Source organism: Theobroma umbraticum, unplaced genomic scaffold (genome assembly GCF_002168275.2).
Source record: "Theobroma umbraticum cultivar Fairchild unplaced genomic scaffold, ASM216827v3 scaffold_95.0, whole genome shotgun sequence".
Lineage (NCBI taxonomy): Eukaryota > Viridiplantae > Streptophyta > Magnoliopsida > Malvales > Malvaceae > Theobroma > Theobroma umbraticum.
Window position 1 is genome coordinate 7548544 of NW_018397257.1, and position 24587 is coordinate 7573130.

Genomic DNA, 24587 nt, shown 5'->3' on the forward strand with positions numbered 1-24587 from the left:
ATTGAAAATTAAGCATTTGTTAAGGACTTATATTTGAGGCATATACCATTGAGGAAATCTCCTCGTTTTGCTTATTGTATTTTGAACTTACTATGTGAACAAGATTGAATTGTGTGCCATGTAATGATGATGAAGGGATGTATAATCGTAAAACCCCGATTTTTACTATAAGGGTAAAATAGTAAAATTCTTAAGTAAAATTGTAAAATATTCTCTTTAACCAATAGCTTAGAAGTTTCCTTTGAAAAAAAAAATCTATGTTTACAAGTTACCAAGTCTATTTGAAAGAAAAAAGAGAATGAAAAACCAAAATGGGTGCACTATGTAAGGAAAAAGAGCATTTTATGAGACATTTTGTATAATGAGTATCGATCCCTATGCCCTAGGTATCAATACTTGTGGGTATAGATACTTGTGACACATTTTACAAAAAAAAAAAGGGTAAAATGATAATTTTCCATCCTTTTATTTTCTAATAGCTTTCAATCCTTTTTTTCCTCTCCATCCCCTTTTCTAGCCTTCTTCTCTTTTCTTCTTCATTTTTCACTTTTTTGTTATTCATTTTCCAGATACAAGATTTCCAACATCATTTCTTCAAATTTAAAGCTGTATTAAGGTAAGATTCAGTCTTTAAATCCTTTAGTTTGATGGGTTTTCATTTTTTACTTTGTCTTTCTAAAGTAATTTCATTTCTCTCTCTAAATTCTAGGAATTCATTTAGTTTTCTTATAACAAGCTCACCAAGGTAAGAAGAGTGTGAATATAAGCCATTTGTGGCATGGATTTATGATTTGGTAGATAATTAAAGATTGATTTTAGGTTAGGAAGAGAATATGTTAGGGTTTTATGTGGGTATTTAAGAATTATGAAAATTAGTGGATAAGTTGAGGTGATTAATGTTGATTGCTAGTTATTCTAGTTTCTATTGAGGCTCCAAAGACCAATTTGGAATAAGGCATTCTTAGGTTGATTGTAGTGTGGAAGGAGGTGAGTACATATGACATTTTCAACTATTTTAATGTATAAATACAAGCATGTCTCTTTAATGTTTTTTGAATTAAACAATTACCTTGTTTATTTACATGTTTATAAAAAGTTTGAAGTTAATTCAATTGTTTTAAATGTGTTTACAAATGCATATAAGCTATGTAAATATGTATATTTATTATTCTAGTAGTTTTGTGCATGGGGATCTGTTACCTATGGATGTGGGCGATGGGATATAGTGGCCATGTGTGTGGTGGAAGGGCACAGATCCATGGTGGTGTTGGTATATGGTTATGATGATGATTTTGACATGTGTTGGGATGTTATTTATGAAATGGAAGGGATTCTAAGTTAGGAATTGACATTAATATGTAGTCTTCTAAAAGAATTGTGTTAAATGTAAATATCTGAATGAGGTCTTGTCTTGTAAAATTAGTGTTGTGAATGGTTTGATCAAAATGCCTTGTTGATGCTGGAAATTGGCCCAATTTCGAGGTAATAACATTGAAGTATTTGTAGACACCTTATTTTATCTGGATAATTTATTATTATTGTTGTTGTTATTATTATTATTATTCATACAATTTATTTTATTTTATCATTCATTGGCATTATGCTATTGGTTCAAGCTAGCTCTAAGTCCAATTAAAATTAAGCCATTTTAAGCTTTTAAGCCTAAAACCAATTTGGGTTTATTTTTAAATTTTCGCCTTTTGACTTATAAAGCCTCAAAGGTCCATAAACTAAAAATCAAGTTTTTGAAAAAAAAAAGAAAAGGCAAGCTGACAGATTGCAATGGCAACCTACTAGGCGATTCTTGCCCCATTTTGGCTTTGAGCCATCCGTCTGTGAAATCATGCTTAGAAGAGCTTGATTGCACTCTCGTCCAATCGGATTCGATAAAAACTCCAAAAATCACCGAAGAAAAGGGGAAAGAGGGTGGAGATTCATGAGAGAACAAAAAAGCCTAAGTAATGGTAGCCGAATGAGAAACCCAATTTCAAAACAAAACCCTAACTTTATTCTACTAGCCAAATACCTAGCCAATATCAAAAAACAAAACCTCTAAATCACCCAAAACAAGAAGTAAAGCAATGCAAAAATGGAGGGAAATAGGGGTCGATAGTAGGGTTTTTGGATTTGAGTTCGGAGTGTTTGTTTAAGCCTTCCGATTAGTGTTAGAGAGAAAGAGAGTGAAGGGAAGGAGAGTGATATTTTAAGGCCATCAGTCGTTGGAAAGGGTTTGAACGTTTCATTTGAAAGAGAGAAATGAGAGTGTTCGGGTAGAGGGTTTAGCTGCTAGAGAGAGGAACTGGGAAGGGAAAGTGAAGAAGGAAAAAGAAAAAGGGATTTATATATCTAGGAATAAGATGGGCAAAAAGGCGTTGTTTTGTTGATGGTGCTTTGGTGCTGAAAGGAAGCTTGGAATGATGCCATTTTAAGAGGAGCAAGTTCCTTCCCCTGGGCACCTAAACGGTGTGTTTCACAAGAAGAGTTGGGCCTCTTGAGGTAGGTCTACGGCCTCTCTTGTGGTTGGATTAGTTTTGGGCTCAGAGTTTGGGTATGCTCTAGACGTTTAATTATTTCGGTTGGCATGTTGATGTTAGTGTTAATTTTATGAGCATTTTAGTATAGTTTCATAATGATATAAATATATTTATAAAGTAATAAATAGGGAAATTATGTTTGTAGTATGAATATTAGAAATAGGGTTAGAAATTAAATAAACAGAAAACTATAAAAATAATAACAACAAAAGTAATAAAAGTGTTTTAAATATGGTTAGTTATAAAAAGAACATAAACTTAGATAAATATTTAGTTATTAAAAAAATATAGTTTTAGGTAAGTTGAATATATATAGATAGAAGGTGAATGTCTAAATAAAAAATATATTATGGTGATAGATTTAGTTAACGTGAAAATATAGAAAATAAATAAACGTTTAGTAAAAACAAAAAGAGATTTAAATAGAAAAATAGAAAATGCCTAGTTATAAAGAAATAGACTTTTATAAATGAAAGAAATATAAGGAAAATAAATATATTTAATCATAAATAAGAATAAGTTAAGAAGGTAATAGAAATGAAATATTTAGCTATACAAATTTATGCATATAGGTGTATATATAAAAAATAGAAAAAGAAAATACGATATAATATAAAATTATAAATATAAAAATATAATGGTTGTTTTTGGATTAATTCTGATGACAAATTTCACCCAGAAGGGCAAAACGTTGTTATTTTTGGGATAACTTTCGTTCGAATGGAATTCAATTAGGGTTTTTTATTTGAAGTATCAAGATAAATCTTAATTTTATATTCCAATATTCTGTTAATTCAAGCAATTACCTTAAAATTCATATAATATTCTATCCAAAATTAAAATTGATATGGTTATTAATCAATTCAAACAATTATTGCAAAATAAAAGATTAGTTGTTGATTCAATAAAAAATAGTTTAATAAAATAAAATAATAATAACCCATAAAAAATTTAATTATCAATCTAAATAAAATGTTTCTCTAAGAGATATATAGTAAAAAAATGAATAATGCATTTAATTATATTAAAATATTAAATATATTATCATAAAAATTGAAATCAACAAAATTATATCCATAAACGCTCACATTTTGGCATCATTCACAATTTTATCTTGACATAGTATACGGCACATTTATGTTGCTAATGGGACGAGAATTCTAATGATGGGATTTTCTCGAAAGATTTGTTGAGATGAGTTTTTCCGGAGACATCCTTAAGTGAAGAAAACTTTGAGACTTCACTAAAGCATTAGGATTGTTTAGAATGATTTTCTGATACAAGGTTTTTGCTTCCTATTGTTTAAAATTGGTAAATCATGACATCATTTCATAATTGTATCATGTGAACTTGTAAAATCGAATAAAACGCTTTAATTTGCTAATAAAATAAAGAATAAAATAAACAAACGAAGAATAAGAAAACATAAGAACAAAATTAAAAGTTAAGGTTAATATAGGATGCTATATGATTGAATGGTATCGTTCATGGAACGGGCATTATGAGGGTTCTAATTCTTTCTCATGTGTAACTGTACTCCGAACCCATTTTAAAATTCGCATATCAGTTTATTGCTTTTTTGACGAACTTAAATCAATTTAGGACATCGTTGACTAGAATAAAATCAATAAGTGGCCAATCACACTTAAACACAAAAGATTGGTGGCAACTCCTAACATTTCTCATGTTTAGTGATCGGGTTCTCGGACCCACACATTACAAGATGTATTGATAACTAGATGAAAAGTATCGATACCTTATAAGGAGGTATCGATACCTTACAAACAAAAGCATTTTGGATGGAAAGTATCGATACTTCTCGAGGTATCGATACCTATTGTGTATTGAAACCTTTTACACCTTTTAAAGGCTTTTCACATATTTTTACCTTCCTTTTTAATCCAAACTTCTAAAGTACCTTAAACTCGATTAAGATTATTTAAAAGAAGTACGAAAACAACTTTGTTTCATAAATTGACTCAAGATTGGCATTTAATCCCAAATGCATGATTGTAATAAAATATGATTTATGTAAAAACTTGCGTCCTTGGCTTGTTTCCTTCCCCTTACTTGCTCACTAAGTCTTATAACTCACACGTGTAAATTCTTGTTGTGTTTTTAGATTATTGAGTTAGCTTGGATCGTTATATTGGAGGAATATTATAGTCTTACTTTGGTAGGTGCGCCTAATGGCCCTTACATGCAACCTTATTGTGTTGAGTCACATTCCACTAATGAGTTACTTTTGATTATGCATTTAGACTATTGATAATACACTTTTACTTTGTAGCCAAGGATTGGCATTATACTTTATTATATACTTGTGAATTAATGTGATGGCTTGAAGGCAACTAGATATTAATGAAATCTTGGAATTTAAAGACCAATGAAACTATGTGTATATTATATGATGTGTGCTTTTTATGGATGTGTATTAGCAAGAATACGCTTGCTATTATGGAGATGATTATATGATGATATGTGTATAGTTCATGAGTATAAGGCTTACTTGGGTCAAGTGAGCCTTGTCTACTTAATCCTTAAGTCAGTCATGGCTCGATATTGGGTTGTGACATGTCTATCAATGTTCACTCATCTTGGTCGAGCTTTCGATCCATAAACTAAGTCTCAATATCTAGAAGATGTCAAGTATTATGTTGCAGAAAATATATGTTTCAATGAATTACAAGGAGTTACTCTAATTCATTGAGTAAGCAACATTATAGCCTAGACCCTAATGGTTAATATAATAATTATCATAGCTTGTAAATTTGAGATTTACAATGATAGTATATTTAATGAAATGGAAAAAAGAGGTTGGGAATATGTAAGAGGATATAAAATGGTTTAGACAATATGTAATTAGTTTACATCTAAAATAGTTTCATTTTGGATACAAACATGTATTGCAATTGTAAGTGAACCATTCATTTTATGCCTTACACTTTGATAGGTCTCAAAACGTAAGGATGAAATTGACTTAGGTATCTTTGAGACATCTCTCGGCTTAGGATGTATTGCAAGGTGTTAAAAAGGTTACTTTGTCAATCGTTTCAAGTTCCACATCATTGATTATGAGCAAAATCGTAAGACAATAAATAGTAAGGTATGCATCAAAGGGAGTTCTTACAACAAGTACAATCGTGACTTTTATGGTGTCTTGCTAGATATCATAAGGTTGGAGTATTTTGGTTCTAGAAATGGGGTTATCTTGTTTAAATTCTATTGGTTGGACACTAAAAAAGGTGTTAAGCCACACCTCCTTCATGGTCTTATTGAAATTAAACACAACTCAGTTCTTACTAGTAATGAACCATTTATATTAATTGAATAAGCTCACTAAGTTTACTATAATAGTTATCCATCGACCGAAAGAGATCAATATGATTAATGGATAGTGTTTAAAATAAAGGTGAGGAGTAGATTTGACCTTCGTAATTGTGAAGATAGAGAAAATCCAATTGATTTGAATGAAAGATTTATCACAAAGATAAAGCATCTATATATTCCAATAAATGTCGTTTCTTGAGGAATTTGATATCTCTAGAGTTCTAACAAATGGTGATTATGAAGAAGGTAATCCATTAATTGATGATGAAGATAATAAATTGGAAGGAGAAGAAGATGCAGGTGGAGCTGAAGAAGAAGAGGAAGACCAAACAATTGATAGTGATGTTGGTGACGACGATGAAGTTCAAAATGAAGAATGAGTTTGCTTATTATAATGATTATTGATGTTATTATAAATAAAAATTAGAAGATTTGTTTTTTTGTTTTAGGTTGGTTTAACTTAGTTGTTTGTTAAGGATGTTGGCATGTAATAAAATTGTTATAATTTATCTTTCACATTATGATAAATTACCTAACACTCATGCTTTTATCCATCTTATTCTACATATGCTTGTTATTACTTATGGTTGGCCTTGTTTTGTTTCAAAACTTTTTAACATTATAATTCATTTTTTATTCTATTTTACAGTAATGATGGTTAAAAGAAAGCTATCTAAAGTGAGATGTAATTCAACAAGAGTGCTGGGGTCTATGTCTATGCCCACGGAGGCTACCACTTTGGCTAATCCATCCACTCATACAGGTGAATCCTACCAATCATCCCCCTGTGGAGCCACCTTATTCAGTGAATCCACAAACTAAGCCAACGATGAATGTGAATTCGACTCCTTTTTCCCGTGGATCTTTGGCCACAGATAGAGGTTACGATTGGAGGTGATGGCTCCACAAGGTTAAGGACTAGAGGGCTTATTGTAGGATTTCAGTGCCAACGGATGCGACACTGAGGTTTCATCTGACTCATCTTAAAGGCAGGTGTGTCAACTTGTATTTTAATTAATTATATATTTCACTATCTAATGACTTTCTTTTATCATGTGACAGTAGTGCCTTAATTAGAGACAAGGGTCAACACCTCAGTTATTAGAATTATGAAAAGTCATTTCAACAACTCGTGACTGACATGGAAGAAAGTGTTAAATTAAATATATATTTATTTGTTTTCATCTATGTGTATAAAGATGCTGATTTATTTATCATAATCTTTTATGCTAGGATAATTTTATGTGGTATGCCGAAAGAGGTTGCATTAGTTCGACGTGTATGGAAAAAACTTGTAGGGATCAGTTGACAGACATGTTGCAAAGAAAAGGAAAAATGCAGTTGCAGAGGCCAGTGACACTAACATTATAGACTTCAAAGGCATGTCTAGACCATGGATCTTAATGACAATTTGGTATGTCTTTATTGATAAATAACATAATAGTGATAAATGGCAAAGTTGATCCATGAAAGCAAAAGAAAATTTGCTTTACATAAAAGGAGGGAAGCATAACGAAGCACAGAAGTGGTTCAATACCTTTTCTTGTTCATGTAAGGATGGTAAGAACCATTTTCATTAAATCCTTTAAGAATTTTTTAAATTACATTGTTTTATTTTGTCCTATTTAAGTTGTTAGTCATGCTAAGAATCTCGACCTCCCCGTATGTTGGATTTTAGCAATGGGCAGCACTTTGAACAACAAGAGAAATAGTATCTTATTTTAAATCTTTTGCATGTCAATAAGAAACATATATGACATGCACATACATTTGCACTTTACTAGAAATTGAAGGCTTAATAATTAAAAATTTATATTTGTATGCATGTCTAATACTAGCATGATATATGGAATATTCTAAAATGGATTTATGTAAGGTTTTTGAGCTTACCGATTGAAACACATTTAGAGAATTGAAACTATTAATTATTGGACATTACTGTAAATGATTGAAGGCAACCAATTTGAAGCGACCTGTCACATTTTCTAAAAGGTTCAACGGTATGAATAAACGTTTAACGTTTATACTTTAAATGTTTTTTTTTTTCAACTCGATCGATGTGAATTGATCATTAATCATCAGAAAACATGAGTACATTATTGGCAAAGGCCGGACATGATCAAGCAAAGTGACCGTAAACGAGACAGTCCAAACTGGGACCCCTGCTGCAGTAGCCAATAAAAAAAAAACGCCTATCATTCAAGCTGCCATATAAAGCTAAGGCCACCGAAAAACATTTAACATCAGCGCCAGCATGGGCTTCCACAACAACATAAATATAACGTGCATGCCATATCAAAAGCAGCCACCACACACACACACACACACACACAAAGCAGCCACCACACAAAAGCCATGCACCATGCCAGCTGTGGCATAGAAGGGGCTAAAAGGGAGTCACCATCTAATACGAAGAATAATAAATACCACCTCTCGACAAGCATAAAACATCACCCTCCTATCCTCCCCAAACTTGGCCAAAGCATCTGCCATCGAGTTAGCCTCTTGAAATATGTTTTCAAATGTTGATAATGATTACTTGAAATTTTAATTTTTTCCATTATTCAATTGTATAACAATTATACTAATGATAATCATTTTTAAATTTTTATAGAAAATCTATGATTCTGCATTACTACAAAAATATGATGAAAATTAATTCTCTCAGTCGGAGTTTGAGCAGCAAGTTTAGACTTAAGAACTTGGATGGGGTGCAAAATCAGTCGTACTCACATGTGTAGGTTTTGGATACGAGGATGCTTGCAACAACTTTACATGCAGCACGCATCGTTGCACCAACGTTTGAGTGAACATTTGGTCCTTCCACTGCAAATGCTTCCCATCAGGATCCTCTATACGAGAGTGTAGAGTCTTGAGGAACTTGTACTAGAGATTCGTGAGCAAATAAGAGAGAACAACGAGAATATGAAGAATCTGATGGAGCGAATCATTCACTTGATTGGAGCATGTATGTGGCTCGTCCACCGCAGCAAAACGCTTCATGGCTTGGAGCATTTTTATTTGCATTGATGATACTTGGTGACTAAATGAATTTTTCCATATTTGTTTATTTCAATAATTTGGTATCATTATATGCACATTGATAATTTGTTTATGCGATATTTATTTATATATTGCATATTTGTGCAATTTTTGTTCCTTAAAATTTGATAGGGAATATTAATCAATATAGAAAATTATATTTAATTAGAATTAAGCATGTATTTTGTAAGAATTTCGGACAAATTTTTGATGAAATTTCATCCTGCAAATCTATTGGAATTGGGAATTTCTTCTGATTTTTGATGGAATATTACTAGAATTTCAACGTCTTTCAAAATATTCTGACATAATATTACGCCAATAAGAGTGAACGAATTCATTTTCTATTTTTCTGATTTTACTTTTTGATAATTCTATTATATAGAGTTATGTTTAACATATTTTGGGGACTTTAGCAACTAGACCTTTGAGTTTTAGGTTCGGATTTGAGTATTTTAGTTTTTTTTCTAAGTTAAATTAGGTTACATGTTGAATAGTTAAATTAAGTTGTTTTAGTTTAATTTTACTTTATTTTGATTTAATTTACATTAAGAAGAGTCGATGTCGATTTCTCTCATGGTTATGTGCTGGATATATGATGATAAAGGTGAAATTGAGTTATGATAGCACAAGTATGGTAAATGTGTTACTTGTACATGCTGCGATAATTTAAAGATAATTTGAGTTGTAGAAATCCAATTGATTTGATTTTTAATTTATTAGAAATCTAAAGAATGAGCTACAACTTTCATGTACTTTGCCCAATTTGGACCAAATCAAGGTGAAAACCACGTCGGAAGATGATAGACAGATGCAGACTACACATAAGACAACATGGTGATTGAAGCCGCAACGCTGAGTCATTCAAGGCCGTGGTGCTGACGGACCACTACCGCAACGCAGAAAGCTTATGGTTGCAACGCTAGGCTGGATGGGTGCATCATACTAAAGGTCAAGAATACAACACTACAGCAATAGAAAAGAAGGGCTGCGGTGCTACCACAGCTTGTCATGAAGTTGCACCACTAAGAAGTTATGGCCATGACACCACCTCGATTTCCATAATTAAAACCTTGATGGAAAATTGGAAAGTAGGGCACCTTTGCACATATTTAAGAGCCTTTTGAGAGCATTCAAAGGAGAGGCAGCAAGCAACAACTCTAAAAATTAGAAGCCAAGAACCAAACAAGAAAACAAAAGAATTTGAGAGAGAATTGAGATAATAAAGCTTCAATAATTAGTTTCTTTCTCTACTTTTGTGTTTCTTTTATTTTCTTCGATTTGAATTCATGACTAAATTTCTTTGGATATTATTTTATTAGTTATTATGAGCTAAATTATCTTTCTAGGATTGTGATAAATTTCAACACGTAATTTGAATATTTGTTTCTCTTTTATTTACTATGAATAGGTATGGTTTTACTTATTCAAATATATTCTTAATACTTTTGATTGTTTGGCCAACAATTAATTGATTTGTGAATCTAATTAAGATTCGACAGAGAGATTTTAGTTTAGATTAAGGTTTATATAGTGTAAGTTCACATCACTTAGGTGATCTGATACGCGATTTGGGTAGACTTAAACCAATTACCATACATAGCCAAATTTGAATAATAGCTTAATAATTTTTATTTAATTAATTCCTATAAATATGTAGTGACCCAATTAAGTTAAGTATTTATGCAGGTATCTCAACGGAGACTTGAACATAACTTTAGGTTTTATGTTAGTAGAACTACCCATGAATGAAAGTAATAAGAGAAGTTAGTATCAGATGAAGTGTTGAATGAACGCATAACCCTAACTTTTTGTTTATTACTTTTTCCAAGTAATTTTAATTTTTGTTAGTTAACTTAGTACTTGTTTTAATTTTTTTTAATTAATTTTATGAAAATTTTAGTTACTTAAATAAGATTAATATGTTATAAATTTTAATACTTAGTAAAGATTTAAGAACAAATTTTCATGAGAATGATACTCTACTTCATCATTATATACTTGCTCGATACGTATATTTATATGTATAAAATCGACAACACTTTTCCAGTAATATTTTTGACAAAATATTTCATTGAAAAAGGAAATTTTTGACAAAAATTACACTTTTCTCGGTGGAAATTTTACTTAAAAAAAAGCTGTTTTTTCTTTTAGTGCAAATGGAACCTAATCATTATAAAGGATTGCTAGATTGCTTTAGAGCAAGTACCAAATAAGATCATAGAAAATTATAAACTTTCTACTTCAATTAGTATTTGAGATCCAACTATTAAAATCAATTTTAAATTTTGGAATTTAAATAATAACCTTAATCTTTGTGATACTTTATCTAAATACTATTTACACACTATTCTTTTGCTTTAAAAAAGAAAATAGTAATTATACACAATAAGCTTTTTCTTTTTTTAATTTTGAGAAAAATCCAAACACACTCATTAAATAAATGACACGTACACTTATTATTAAGCTAAATTCTCAAGTACAGCGCTGGACAATAAGTTTTATACATGCTCACGAAACTTCTGGAAGAAAATGCATTGAAAGCAATAGATAATGTGAACAGAGGAAATACGGAATCCATCAATGGTGACCAAAACAATAGATATCCAACGAGCTCGGCCGTCCACAGTGATTTAATTGATGTCCGGAATGATTGCGTTGTTGAAAGGAGAAATGGAATTGTTGTGTTCAATATAGATACGTGCAGTATGGAGACAGATATTGTCAGGTTGGAAGTACTATAGCATTCTCGAGTTCTACCGTACTGAACCCATGTTATTTTAACTAATCTTTAAGGACTTGTGGGCGCCGAAAATCCATGAGACTTTGACCTAATGCTGTAGCATGTACTAACGCCGTATTGTGATTGGGTATTAATTGACATATACGGAAGTTTAATTTCCTAATCCCCTTGACTGGGGCTTATTAGCAAGGAAAAGGAAAAGATAAAATATACTGCGGTTCATTAAAAAAGAAACGGAAAAGATAAAATATAAGTTTCAATGATTAAGATTCGAAATTAACAATGACGGTACGTATTTGTTGTATATCTCTTTTTCTTTTTTTCTATTGTTTTTTGGCTGAATGAGAATTTTATTTGCCGTAACTATGTCAATTATGAGTAATTAAAGCAAAAATGGTTCCGTGGAGAGTTTGAGCTTTACAATGACAGAGGTTATTGTCATTAATGTTATGAGTTTACATTTAGAACAAGCAAGAAGGAATGGCATGTAAAATCTCACTCGATTTCACAAAACATATTCAGCAAAGTTTTTTTTTTCTTCAATTTTCGACCCAATTAAGACAGTTTACTTGATATACAGATATTTCTGTTGTGCTTGTCTCTTTTGTGGATGATTAGTTGTAAAAGATGATGCACTTAAAGGTATGAATCAAAAGAACAGAAAGGTATTTTGATGTGGAAAGAGAACTTGTGAAAACAAAGAAAACTGAACGAGCCTGCAAGAAAAACATGCAAGATCGATCTAGTTAGAAATAATTATAGGAGCCATGTTAGACATACTAAGATGCGCCTACTCGATGTGGTTTGATAAACGAGAATTTCCAGTGCTGGTAACTGGCAACTTTGTAAGTTTATGCAAATTAAAGCAAAAGACAAAAAAGTTACGTGAAGGGTTTGAGCTTTACAATGATGCCTGTTGTTGTTATTAATGTTTGTCTTTTTCCCATCCTAGGTTAAGAAAGATGCCATATGTTAAAGTAACTAGATTTCACACATATATTTGGGGAAAAGGCCCTTTTTCCTTCGTATCGTCAACCACAGTGAAATAACCAAAATGCAAAGCATGAATTACATTTCACCTATGGGGATTGAGAAAGGCTAGCTTACAGATTTGGAATTAAAGTTTCCAATCTAACTTGGTGTTCTCTAGATTTTCACACCCGCGTACAGTTAAAGCGTGTCATGCCGTTGGTACGGCTGGCTAGCCCTGTTTGACCACATTTGTACCCTGGCACTTCCCCAAAATTGGTCATGTGGTCACACTTGTCGAGATTATTACATTTGTCCTAGTGCTTCTTATTTGAGTGTCTATGTTGTAATAACGCGCATTGAGGACTCCAAAAAACATTTCTTGCTTTTAAATATACTACATAAACTTGAAATATTCACTTTTCTGCAAGAGAAAAGAGCACACAGAATCTTAGCTCGGTCTTCTCCCAAATATCAAATGGAAGTGACATCTCCGGAGCAGGAGAGTGCTGGGCCCTTAACTCGTGGGTGCCAGTGGCTCAAGGCCTTGCCTAAAGAATTTTGTGCTAAAGTAATGGGGATTGCAAGGATGGCGAAGAAACTAGGGCAAGATGATCCAAGAAGGATAATTCATTCCCTAAAAGTTGGGCTAGCGCTTACACTGGTTTCATTGTTCTACTACTTCAAGCCACTCTATAATGGCTTTGAAGACAGTACATTGTGGGCTGTTCTAACTGTTGTGGTCGTTTTCGAATTTTCGGTAGGTAAGTATAGCATTGCTTTTATATTTTGATAATTTTTTTACATGCCACTGCCATTTTTATTTCACTAGAACGAATTTTTTCAGTATTTCGAAATAATTTCATTGTTTCTGTTATCTTTGGCAGGAGCAACACTTGGGAAAGGTTTAAACAGGATGTTGGCAACATTTGTAGCAGGTGCCTTAGGCATTGGAGCTCACTGCTTAGCAACTCTTTCTGGGAGGACAGCCGAACCCATCTTAATAGCAATTTTTGTCTTCATAATAGGTAAATTACATACTCATGATATAGATTACAAAATCGATGCCATTTTCGATATCGAACTGATCATCTTTGTCTCAATATTGGGCCCTTTTTGCAGCTGCAATTGTGACATTTATGAGATTCTTTCCAAGACTGAAGGCCAGATACGACTACGGGCTGTTAATATTCATCTTGACCTTCAGCCTAGTATCTGTATCAGGTTATCGAGATGATCAAGTGCTAAAAATGGCCCATCAGAGGCTATCAACAATCATAGTTGGTAGCTGTATTTCGGTCATTGTTTGTATTTGCATTTGCCCAGTTTGGATTGGTGAGGATCTCCACAATTTGGTCGCTGCCAACATGGAAAAGCTTGGGAATTTTTTGGAAGGTACAAAATCCAATATTATTGAACTCCGATGAACTACTGCCATATGCTTAAAGAATGATTTTGTTATTTTAATCCCTCCCACTGCCAAGCAAATATTCCCTATTCCCTTTTTTTAGTTTAGTTTTTGTGGTCAAGTCATACTCACTGAGTAATTCAATGTACACAAACAGCTTTTGGAGATGAATACTTTAAAGTATCTGAAGAGCCCCAATCCAACGTGAACAAGTCATTTCTTCAAGGATATAGAAGTGTTCTAACTTCTAAAAGCGGTGAAGAAACAATGGTAAGTGACCAGCTAATATAATTCTGTCTCCCCCACATTTAAGGCATTACTTGAATTCATTGAACTAGCTAATTCAATTAAATTTCCATACTCTCTCTGCAGGCTAATTTAGCAAGATGGGAACCAGGTCATGGTCCGTTTGGGTTCCGTCATCCTTGGAAAATGTACCTAAAACTCGGAAATCTTACTCGGGAATGTGCCTACAAAGTTGAAGCACTTAACAGCTACCTTAACTCTAAGATCCAGGTATGTAACCAAAATCAATTTCACCAAATTTTTAACCTCAAACTACAATTTACACAAATCCTAACCATCATTCTCTTCATAAACTTAATTATCTGCTTTTATTCTTGCAGACTCCTGCGGAAAACCGTGGCAAAATTCAAGGGCCAAGCGAAAAGGTTAGCCACGAATCTGGCACAGCTTTGAAGGAACTGGCGTCCGCGTTTAGGAAAATGGTTCGGACAAGATCAGCTATTCTGCACATTGCCAGCTCGAAAACTGCAGCTGAAGAGCTCAAAAACCTCCTCAAACAAAGCGTTTGGGGAGAAGCAGATGTACTAGAGATTATACCAGCAGTTTCAGTTGCTTTACTTCTACTAGAAATCATTGAATGCATTGAGAAAATTGCGGAAGCCGTATATGAATTGGCCAAGGTCGCATCCTTCAGGAACAGAGATGCTACAGTCTCGCCCGAACGGCCAGATTTGCTCCACCAGGGAGCAGTCCAGCAAGTTTCTGACATTGATATGCCACATCATATTATTACTATTGCGGAATAAATATAAAGAATTTTGTGAGAGTAGTTGAAAAACTTTATGGAATGGTGATAATTAAAGTATCTTAGCTTCCAAGAAATATTATTAATTTAATTGTTGCATACATACGGAGCCAATGGGGATGCCATCCGAAGCTCCCCTTGTAGCTTTCCTTAGGCTAAGGTTAGATTAAAAACTGGCCCCTCAAACAATCTCAACATAAATATCTTATTAAAATTTTCTTTCTTTAGTTTTGCTGGTTTCTTTCATTGTCATCAGGTCCTGTGTTTTGCACTTGGTTCTTTATGTCTGTTAGGTACTTCTCTCTAAGTCTGGCAAGATGATGACGGCATGTGTCTGCATACTGCGTACATTGCCGATGGACTTGTCCTAGTTTTTTTTGTTATGGCGTTGGAATATTCTTATTCCACATAGCTAAATAAAAGTATTTTCATAACTCTCAAGCTCACTCCTCTCCGAAATTTATTTACAAACACCTTTTCATTTATTGCTCCCCATATAGACCACAACGTAGCCCCGCATATAATTATCCAATGTAGCCTTCACTCCATTTGTTCAGCTACATAGGTAACATGCTCAAGAAATTTGGAGATTGAGTTCAACACACACATCATGGTACCCTACCATTTCATAATATCACCCCACAGATTTCATATCCACGTGCCATTAAGAAGAATGTGATTACCTTCATGAAAGCAGGCGCCACACCACAGACACATGCACTCCCCATTTGGGATTTGCCATCCTCAAGATACAAGGAAGCTCTTTGTATTGGTGCAAATGGGGTTTAAATGGAATTTATGAAAGCAATAAAATTAACTTCAAAGCGAATCTTTCAATAAAAGATATTTATAAAATTTATTTCACCCCTACCACTCCGTATGAAAAAGGAGAATTATGCAAATAGCTTTGGATAAAATGAAGCCAAATTCTAACTTTATCTTTGCATTTTATAAAAGTAGACTACTAAATACATATGATGGTTTGCAAAGTTGTTCAGTTTTAGAACTTACTTTCTACAACAAGTATATTATAAAAAATTAGATCCCTTTAATAGATGATGGGAATTCAAGTATTTATATTTATTTTCTTAACCTAACACTTCTATTGCTCTTGATTTTTCTACTCTTGTCTTGTTTATTTTTTGGTATGTCAAAATAGTTGGCAACAAGTCCTTTATATAGGCTTACAAGTGTCTCTTCTTAAAGACACAATCTGTTCATCAAGGCTCCTCTTTGTCTTAAAGATATATTTACATTTTGCAAGACATAATCCTTAGATAAAGGTATTGTTTTAATAATCACCTCATGGAAGGACATACATTTATTCTATAAGACATAATTTTTGAGCTATAATATGAAAAGATAATTTTTCATATCTAAACTTTTGAACTGTAATATTTTTCCAATTGGCTCATAACATTTGGATTTAAAAGTGTTTCCAACATATCATTTTACTAAAAGACATAACTATTCATAAGAAAATATACCTATAATTCAATAGTCACACAATGTGACATAACCTTTGAGCTATAATAGCTTTTCATATGAAGAGATAACCTTTTATTTTGAAAATACACTAACAATCCCCCACCATTTTCAAAATTTTCAAATATCAATAACTTTGGGAATCTTATATATAAATTAAGGTATCCTACGGATTTGAGCTTTCACGTAGTGAGTGTGGTTGGTTCGAGTCCTAATTGAGTTGTTGGCCAAGCATTAAACCATTGATTTTTCATTTGGCTAGTTGGGCCACTAAACACCCACAAGCTTCATTATTCACTTTGTATCTAGTTTTGCCAACACATTTTTTATGGCCTTATGGTTTACATCCATCAATGAGTGTTGTCAGAGTCAAGCTTTTAGCTCTTGGAAGCGGCCACACTTCCACTTACATTGGTAACCCCCATTAGAAGTATCTCGTAATTATAATACTTCAACATATACATCTTATGGCTCTATTAAGAATTTTTGTTCAACCTTACTTTACATATTACGAGAACTAAGCACTATACACCTCAGGATGGAAAATATAAATTAGTGCCTGTAATTATCCATGGTTAGTATCCAAGACTTACAGGTCGGCCACAAGCACCAAGGTGAGCTCCCACCATTGGAAATTTAATTGATAGGCTAGAGACCCATCCTTTTTGAGGCATTTATTGTCAAGTCCTTTTTCAAAACTTTGGTAAACAAATATGCTAAGTTTTCACAAGACCTCCAATAACTTATAGTGACTATACCATTGCTAAATTTTTGTCTTACAATGCTATGTCAAAGTCTAATATATCAATAATTTTCATTGTATGCTTGATTATATACCTTTGATACTGTTGCTTTATTGTCACAATGTATCAAGATTGGTGTCATTAGTTTTGTTGTCACAATGTATCAAGATTGGTGCCATTAGTTGAAGCCATAATGAAATTTCATAGAGTAAATCTCTTAACTATTTCGCTTCTTAGGTGGTAGAAGTTAAGGCTATAAATTCAACTACCATGGTGGAATCCATTTGACAATATTGTTTCTTAGAACCTTAACAAACAACACCTCCACCAATTGTAAAATTCCAACCAGTCAAAAAAGTATAATCCATTCTATTTGAGTTCAAACTTGTATCTGTATACCCTTTTAAAACTGAAGGAAAACTTGAATAACAAATGCCATAATTCATTACACTCTTTGAGTACCTTAAAGGTCTATGAACAATATACCAATGTTCTTTACTTAGATTACTTGTTAACCAACTTAGCATCTCAACCACAAAAGCAATGTCTAGCTATGTACACGCCATAGCATAAATTAGGTATTCAATCACCCTTGAATTTTCATTTTGTGATATTGGCTTGTCATTGTTAGGTACTAGCCTTAGATTAGAATCACGAGGCATAGATATTGGCATATAATCTGACTTACCATACTTCATTAGAATCTTTTCAATGTAATGAGATTGAGACAATATTAGGCTGTTATTAACTTTCATTATTCTTATACCAAGAATAACATCCACCATACCCATATTTTTCATGTCAAAATTCTTTAACAAAAATCTTTTTGAGTCTTCCACTTGTTCCAAATCGATACTAAAGATTAACATGTCTTCCACATATAGACAAATAATGACTGCTTTACCATTATGGAACTTATTATAAACATATCTGTCAGATTGATTTATTTTGTAGCCATTAGCTAACATAACCTCATCAAACTTTTGATGCCATTATTTAGTTGTTTGTTTTAATCCATATAAGGACTTTACAAAATTATGCACTTTCCTTTCTTGACCATGAAAGATAAATTCTTTGGGTTGTTCCATATACACCTCTTCATCTAATTTACCATTTAGGAATGTTGTTTTAACATCCATGTGGTGAATTATCATTTTAGGTATAGATGCAAGTGCCATAAGCACTCTAATTGTAGATATTCATGCTATTGATGGATACGTATAAAAATAATCAACACATTCCTTTTGTTTAAAACCCTTGGCCATTAGCCTTACTTTAAACTTATTTATGGTTCTATCAATTTTTATTTTCTTTTTATAAATCCATTTACAACTTATTGGCTACAGAAGGTCTACCAATTTTCAAGGTTTGTTTCCTATTATTAAGTCAATCTCATCTTGTATTGCTTTTCTCCAAAAGGAAACATCTCAAGACCTTATTGTCTCTTTATAAGTTTGAGGAACACCCTCACCTTCTACATTAAAGCAGTAGGATAAGTATTCACATGTTTCTTCTCTTGTAGCTTCTACCAAGTACATGAAGAAATTAGATCCATGTCATTGCTTTTCTAGTTTTTTTGCTTTTTCCAAGCTTAATAGTTTCCTCATTATTTTTTTGGAAGGTTATCACTTTCCGTTGCAAGTTCTTTGGGTCTTAGAATTGAATTGAACCTTGTTTCATGAACAATAGCATCCCTTGATTTTACGACGATATTAATGGAATATGAGTCATTAGGCTCTATCACCATGAAACAATATGCTTTATTATGTTTATCATATCCTATGAATATACATTCAATTTCTTTTTCTTTGGTTATGGAACTTTTACTATAGCTCGACATCCCCAACTCTAAAATAATTAAGGTTTAGCTTTTTCTTTTTCATAATTCAACTGATAAAAAGTAATTTTTCTCCTTTTGTTAGGATTCTATTTAGTATATGGCAAGCCATTAATAAGGCTACACCCTAAAATCCTTTTCCCAAACATGAATTAAAAAGTAAAGTATTGATTATTTCTATAAGAACTTGATTCTTACGTTCTATTACACATTTTGTTCTAATGTATATGGAGTAGTAATCTCATGAATAATATCAGTGGACTTAAAATAATTGGGATCATAATATTTACCTCCTCTATCACTTCGTAAACTTTTGATAAGCAATCCACGATGCAATTTAATTTCACTTTTATAGATTCTAAACTTTTCATTACTTCATCTTTAGCATGCAATAAGTAAACATAGCATTATCTAGAGAAGTTACTTATAAATGTTACGAAGCTTTTTTTTTTCCAGCAATAGATGCAGTACTATGCATATTACAAACATCGAAATGTATTAATGTAAACAATTTGGAGTTTCTTTCAACCTTAGGAAATGAGCTTCTTATGATTTTAGTAACTATGCATGTCTTATACATATCATCATTTCCATCAATATTAGGTATTAACTCTAATTTAACCATATTATGCATTCTTCTATAATGGATATGACCTAATCTATTATGCCATAGATTAGACAATACTACTTTACTATCATGAACAGTAATGAGGCATCAATACAAGTAGAACTAGTAGCTTTTTTATTAATATTAAGCTTGAACATGTCTTCACATAAGTATTCACTTCCAACATATTGTCTACCTTTTGTAAGGATGAACTTATCCACCTCAAATGCTAATTTGAAGCCATACTTATTCAACAAGCTATCTAACACAAGATTCTTCCTAACTTTTGGTACATAATAGACATTGTTTAGTACAAGTACTTTTCTAAAAGTAAACATGAGTTCCATGGTGCTTTTTCCTGTCATTTGTGTAGTGAAGGAATTTCCCATGTATAAAACAATTCCATCATTAACCGCTTCCAAGTACTTAAAGAAACTCTTATCTTTACATACATGCTTAGTTGCACCGGTGTCAATCCACCATGCTCAGTCATCTTGGAGAATATTGCCCTCGAAAACCATAACAACAAATTTGTTATTGTTCACACTTTGTTTCTTGTAGTTCAAAAGTCTACATTCTTCCTTTAAGTATTCAAGTTTGTTACAGTGGAAACATGGACCTTTTTTATTCCTTTTGATCTTATGGCTTTTGTTATTCATACCAATTGAATGTTTTCTTATATTATATGAAATTGGCTTGTTTGATGGTTTATGTTCCATCACATGGACCTTGAAAGTCTCAAGACTCTTTCACTTTCAATCTTTTTCTGTTTTATCTTACTTGACTTCTTCTTGTTTGAAATAATGTTCATTTATTTGAAGATGATTACCAAAGTCCTCGAGAGACATATCATCTTTCTCATGTTTTCAATTTTTTTTAGTGTATTTCCATGAACAGGGAGGTTTATCAATTATAAAAGACACAATTATAGCTTTATCCATGTTAAGATTATATTCCTTATAGCTATTAAGCATACATTCAAGCTCATGAAATTGATTCATAACAAAACGATCATCTATGGATGTGATAAAATAATTCTTTCCAACCAATATGCATTCAATATACATATCACACACAATATCATTGATATCAGTTAACGAAAAAAACTTATCTTATAATCTGATGTAGAACCATTTTGTCACAAATGAATCTTGTCCATAGATTCTTCTTTAAAGCGTTCTAAGTTGACAATGTTTGTAGCCATCTTTTTTAATGAAATCATTTTAAATTCCAACACTACTAAAATAAGTCTTAAAATTGTTCGTGCAAATGGAGTTTAGATGAAATTCACAAAATTGATAAAATTGACTTCAAAGTGAGCCTTTCAATAGATGTTATCTTTAACACTTATTTTGCCCCCACTATCAGTATGCAAAAAGGAAATTATGCATATATCCTAAAACATACAAAGAAGCAAACGTCTAACTTCATCTTTGCACTTTACAAAATAAACCGCTAGATACACCTAAGGGTTTGCAAAGTTGTTTGACAAAAGAGCCTACTTTCAATAGCAAGTAAATTATAAGGAATTTTGATTTCTTTAATAGATGATGGGAATTAAAGTGCTTATGTTTATTTTTAGAACATAACATTTCTATTGCTTTTGATTTTCTATTATTTTCTTATTTGTTTTTCGTTGTGTCAAAATGGTTGGTAGCAAGTCTTTTGTATAGGTTTGCAAATGTCTTTTCTCAAAGACATAATCCTTTCATCAAGGCATCTCTTTGTCTTTTCAAACACCTTTGCATTTTGTAAAACACAATCCTTAAATAAAAGTATTGTTTCAATAATCACCTTATAAGAGGAAAACTATTCCTTCTATAAGACATAATCTTTGAGCTATAATATGAAAAGATAAAATTTCATAACCATACCTTTGAGCTGTGATGTTTTTCCTATTGTCTCATAACCTTTTGATTTAGAGGTGTTTTTCTAACATGTCACTTTACTAAGAAACAACTATTTACATGAAAATACAGCTACAATCCAATAGTCACACTATGTCGTCGTATGTGACATAACCTTGGAGCTAGAATAGTTATTCATATGAAGAGACAACTCTTTATTTTGAAAATACACCAACATGTCAATGGGATACGCTCCAAGTACTCAAGCTATAAGAAGCATTGGACTTTAGGTGACAATGACATCTTCCATATTCAATGTAGCACTTCATTCTCTTCATGCTCTCCCATCCCCAAAAGCATTTTTGAGAGTTTTTGTAATGAAAAACAGCCCTTTTCATTCCATTTCCATATCATTCTATCACTTCTAGTATTAATTAAAAACACATCATCAAGGCTTTCTAAGAGTTGATTTAATTCTTCCATTTCCTAATCAAAAAATTGCCTTCCAAATTCAATCATTTACGTTAGTTCTCCATTCTCCCTTCCATTGAAGTTGTTAGCTTTAAAATGATTATAGTTTTCATTATGACAAAAAGATCAAATTTGCTTGAACATTATTTGAATGATGCTTGATAAATTCTTGAAATGATTTAGTTCTTATACATTTGTTCTTGCATGATTACAAGCTTGATTGTTTTAGTTATGTGAATTCTTGAAGCTATTGGATTATCACACACTTGTTTTACAAATGTTTACAAGCTTGAATGACTTAATTGTATGAGTGTTAAATTTGCTTAAAAGATTTCTATTAATAATCCCTCTAACATTCATCATTGAGATGTTGAAGTTACAAGATATGTTCACAAGTGTTAGAGCTTATTGATAACTCTATAATATAAAATTATTTGGGCTTAATTTTAATAATAATTTAGCTTAGTTCTTGTAGTAATGCATATAAATTAGTAAGTTTTATTTAATTATTCTAAGTTAGTTAATTTAGGTGAGTCAATCTAACCTTAGTTAATTTAATATTTAATTTTGTTTTAATATGATTAAGATAAGTTGGTATTGATTTATTTGTACTTTTGTAGGTGTTTAATGAAGGAAGAATTTTAATGGAAAGAGAGCAATTTTAAGATGTAGACTTTATTGCACATGTTTTGATATTTCAACCATAACTTGCTTTATAGAACTCCAAATGAGATTATTCTTGACCATTAGAAAGATGAGAGAAACAGCTACAATGTTCATGTTTAACATTTCACCCAGTTCGGCCTAAAAAATGGTCAAAAATCATGTTGAACTTGAAGCATTGCAACAATCTTAGAGCAATTAAGATTTCTGCTAATTAATGGGTCGAGGCTGCAACCCACGTAGTCTAATGAGGAAATCTTGATTGAATTTGACTTCTTTCTTCACTTAACTTAGCCTAACTTCAAAACCCTATAAAATTGAAGACTTTTAAGGAGAGAGCAAACACTAGATTGACAGTTGAGAATCAAGGCACAAAGTCATTGAAGTTGAGAAGAATTTGAAGGATTCAAGAAGAAAATTTAAAAGATCAATATTATAATTCTTGAGTTTTTTCTTTTTATTATTCCTTTATTTTTCTCACTTTGACGTTATTGTTTAAACTTTATTTGATGATAATGTGTGACTCGATATAGAACTAAATTATTTATCTAATATTATAATTGAACTCAATACGTAGTCTGATTCATTTATCTCTCTTTTGCTTATGTTAGATGGATTTAAGTTGTTTATTTTATTATATTCTTAATGCTTCTAATTGCCTAATCAGCAGTTAGATTGAAGTGGAAACCAAGGTTAAACCTTGATGAAGGAGATTTAGGTAGACCTTAAATATAATAGCATATGATCGAATGTATTTAGTTGATTAAGTAGTTTCATTTGCATATATGGTAGACATACACCTATAAGCTGCACGTAGATAGGATTAAAGCCTAAACTTAATGAATTTGTCTTTAATTAATTTGCGTAGACATATAGTAAATTAATTGAGAGATATATTTTTATGAGAAATTCGACAAAGATTTGTAAATAATTTAGAACTCTAAGTTAGAAACTTAATCCATTAAACTAAGTTAAGCGAGAGAGACAATAATCAAATGAAGTATTGAGGGACATCATAATCTTCGACTTAAAAGTCAATCAAATTTAACAAAATAATTTTGTTGGTTAATTTTTGAATTTAATTTTTAATTGTTTGGATAAAATTAAGGTGTTATAATTTTAGTAGTTAGTAATAGGAATTAAAATAATTCTCTGTGGGAACGATAATATACTTTATCATTATATTACTTATTAACAATACGTGCACTTGTCTGAGAAATCAATAAGAAGTTTTTGGAGCAGTTGCTAGGGAGTTGACTTTTAGTTCTTTCTTGTTAATATTAATACCAAGCATTCTTAATTTTAATTCAAACTTTTCTTTTCTTTAATTTTTTATATATTGTTTGTCATTGTATGCGAAGAGCTAGAAATTTGGAAATTGTTCCTTTTGATCCAAAAATCAAAAAAAAATTTTGAAGACTTGGGAGGAAAAATAAAAAAATATTTCTGCTCCAAGTAAAACAATGGTTGATCAATAAGAGGAAGAGACTAAGTCTTTGAGGGCTTATTCTATCCCACAAGTACAAAATCTCCACTTTAGTATCCAAAAACCTCCTATTCAAGCCAACAACTTTGAAATTAAGCCATCAATTATTCAGATGATTTAAACTGCTGTTTAGTTTGGGGGGTTTACCTAATAATGATCCGAATGCTCATATTGCAAATTTCTTACAAATTTACGATATATGCAAGGTGAATGGTGTTACTGGTAATGCCATAAGATTGAGGCTTTTACCTTTTTCCATTGAGAGATAAACCAAAGAGTTGGTTAAATTCGCTTCTTGCTAGTTCCATTAATACTTGGGATGATTTGGCTAAAAATTCTTAACAAAATTCTTCCCACTTGCTAAGTCAACA

At 31.8% G+C, this 24587-nt stretch overlaps 1 protein-coding gene across 1 annotated transcript; it reads left to right on the forward strand.

Moving 5' to 3' along the window:
- The first annotated feature begins 13096 nt into the window (after positions 1–13096).
- On the forward strand, positions 13097–15078 carry LOC110412746 (aluminum-activated malate transporter 2-like). Its single transcript, XM_021423360.1, has 6 exons — positions 13097–13382; positions 13506–13646; positions 13741–14013; positions 14184–14296; positions 14399–14542; positions 14653–15078. The coding sequence occupies exons 1-6, from the start codon at positions 13097–13099 to the stop codon at positions 15076–15078; spliced, it is 1383 nt and encodes a 460-aa protein (XP_021279035.1).
- Positions 15079–24587: the final 9509 nt, after the last annotated feature.

Coding starts and splice junctions, on each gene's coding strand:
- LOC110412746 (XM_021423360.1), top strand. CDS start 13,097: ATGGAAGTGACATCTCCGGAGCAGGAGAGTGCTGGGCCCTTAACTCGT. Junction 13,383..13,505: donor CGTTTTCGAATTTTCGGTAG/GTAAGTATAGCA, acceptor TATCTTTGGCAG/GAGCAACACTTGGGAAAGGT. Junction 14,014..14,183: donor GCTTGGGAATTTTTTGGAAG/GTACAAAATCCA, acceptor GTACACAAACAG/CTTTTGGAGATGAATACTTT.